This window comes from Camellia sinensis, chromosome 14 (assembly GCF_055761805.1).
Source record: "Camellia sinensis isolate YWXY chromosome 14, ASM5576180v1, whole genome shotgun sequence".
NCBI classification, from domain to species: domain Eukaryota; kingdom Viridiplantae; phylum Streptophyta; class Magnoliopsida; order Ericales; family Theaceae; genus Camellia; species Camellia sinensis.
The window spans coordinates 93,103,720-93,106,229 of NC_138974.1; the positions used below are offsets into that span (position 1 = coordinate 93,103,720).

General features: G+C 39.7%; 2 protein-coding genes across 2 annotated transcripts; both read left to right on the forward strand.

Annotated features, from left to right (window-relative positions):
• Window positions 1-270: 270 nt before the first annotated feature.
• LOC114287305 (uncharacterized) lies at window positions 271-1,191 on the forward strand. Its single transcript, XM_028230615.2, has one exon. The coding sequence runs from the start codon at window positions 271-273 to the stop codon at window positions 1,189-1,191; it is 921 nt and encodes a 306-aa protein (XP_028086416.2).
• A 165-nt stretch (window positions 1,192-1,356) lies between these two features.
• Window positions 1,357-1,944, forward strand: LOC145807189 (uncharacterized). Its single transcript, XM_082905134.1, has 2 exons — window positions 1,357-1,408; window positions 1,553-1,944. The coding sequence occupies exons 1-2, from the start codon at window positions 1,357-1,359 to the stop codon at window positions 1,942-1,944; spliced, it is 444 nt and encodes a 147-aa protein (XP_082761260.1).
• Window positions 1,945-2,510: the final 566 nt, after the last annotated feature.

Here is a 2,510-nt window from a genome sequence, read left to right on the forward strand (position 1 = left end):
TAGGCTAACCGATTGTTTTGTATGCTTACATGTAAAATTGCCTAGTTTAGAATTATGAGTGTAGGAGTTAACTTGGATTGTAGGGGCTATCTTTTGCCCGTAGTATGTTATTTTATCTTTTCCTTTGTTTTACTTGTATTTTGCTGATTGTAGCTTATCTAATCTAACTAATGAAGTTTTTTTTTACTATCCTTGCACATAAATATAATAATAATGATGATGATAAATAAATGAATAAATCACAAATTACTAAAAGTCCCATCATGCAGAATGGCTGGACGAACAAGAAATAGTAACAACGGTAATGGTGATGGAGTGTCTGAGGGTGATATCGCTCGAATTATACGAGCAATTGCTGATAGGGTAGGCAATATACCACCCCAAAACCAAGATGAAAGCAAATCTGAAATGATAGCAAAATTTAAAAAACTACATCCCCACAAATTCCTTGGTGGATCAAATCCCTATGAAGCTGAAGCTTGGTTAAGACAAATTAAGAAGTTACTAGATACTTCTGACATCCGAAATGAGCAAGATAAAGTGAATATGGTAGCATTTCAAATGGAAGGGGAAACAGATCATTGGTGGGAAATGATCAGAAGTATTCGACAAGTAGAGACATTAACTTGGAGACAATTCGAAGATTTATTAATGGAAAAGTATTTTCCTAACTCGCTAAGACAAGAAATGATCCAAGAGTTCCTTCAATTGAAACAAGGAAAAATGTCAGTCACTCAATATGTGAACCGTTTTGAAGCCCTCTCACGGTACGCTTCAGCTATAATAGCAAATGAAGAGGATAAAGTTAGACAATTTGAATGGGATTGGGACACAAACATTAGGGAAAGATTGATTACAGTGCAGCTTTCCATCTATGCTCAAATGGTTGATCTAGCTTTAATTGTGGAACGAAAGTTAGCGGATTCCGAACGCATTCGAAATCAGCGATCAAGGAACAACAACCAACCATGCGGAGGACATCCAGTTCGCAACACCAGAAACCATCCTGCACCAGCACCTTATGCCGGAGGGTTGCTGCAACAACAAAGGCAGAATAGAGGAAACCAGCAGGGAGGAAACTTTGTAAATGAGTGGAAAGGAAAATGTTTCAGATCTGGTCAGCAGATGCATCATCGAAGTGAGTGTCCTCAAGGTGGGAAGTATTTTATGGATCAGCGAGGGGCACAATAATACAACAAATGCCAGCCAAGGCAAGGTTCTAAGCCTACTCAAAATACTCAGACCAATAAGGGACAACCACAAGCCTCTAGGAATGCAAGCTGACCAAGAACACAACCACAAGGAGCTGGAAATGGAAAGAAACCAGGAGGGACTAACCAACAGGCAATAGGAAGAATGTATGCTCTCCAAGGAGAAGAGGATGTTGGTAACCCATTAGTAATTCAAGGTATGTTAATCCTTATGAATTCTTAGGTTAAGGTATTGTTTGATTCCGAAGCTTTGCATTCTTTTTTATCTACCGAATGTGTGTCAAGTTTGGGTTTGGAACCCGAAACGTTAGAGATAGCTATAAGTGTTGCTTCACCCTTAGGAGGTCAAACCCGAGTAAATCCAGTATGTAAGTCTTGTGAACTAGAAATCTCCAGTTCATATGTGATCTGTGATCTAAGAGTTATGGAGATGTCTGATTTTGACGTCATCCTAAGAGTGGACTGGTTGTCGGTTCATCGAGCCATTATTGATTGTTACTGTAAGACGGTGACAGCATCCTCCCTTAATGGCACGAAAGTTCAATTTAAAGGAGATAGACAAGATTTGCTAACTCTAACGCATCACAAGTCACGGTGGCATAATCAACTGACTGGATGGTTGGCAAGCTTAATTTTGGAAGACGAAAATCGAAAGGATCCAGGATTACCCCATGTGGTGTGCGAATACGCTGACGTTTTCCCTGATGAATTACCGGGATTACCCCCAAAATGAGACGTAGATTTCACAATCGAGCTTCAACATGAGACTTCACCAATTTCAATAGCACCACATTGTATGGCGCCAGTTGAACTTCGAGAATTGAAGGAGCAGTTGCAAGAACTGTTGAGTAGGAAGTTTATCAGACCAAGTACGTCTCCCTGGGGAGCGCCAGCATTATTCACGAAGAAGAAAGATGGAACTTTAAGATTGTGCATCGATTATCGACAACTAAATCGAGTCACCATTAAAAATCGATATCCACTACCAAGGATCGATGACTTGTTCGACTAATTAAGAGGTTCAAAATGTTTTTCCAAAATTGACCTTAGGTCGGGATATCACCAACTTCGTGTCAAAGAAGAAGATATATCCAAAACTGCGTTTCGAACCCGTTATGGCCACTATGAGTTCGTGGTAATGCCATTTGGTTTGACGAATGCGCCAGGGTATTCATGAGTTTAATGAATAAAATTTTTACACCTTATTTGGACCAATTTGTGGTAGTATTCATTGACGACATTTTGATATACTCATGATCGGGGGAAGATCACGAGCAACATTAGAGAACCGTTTTGCAA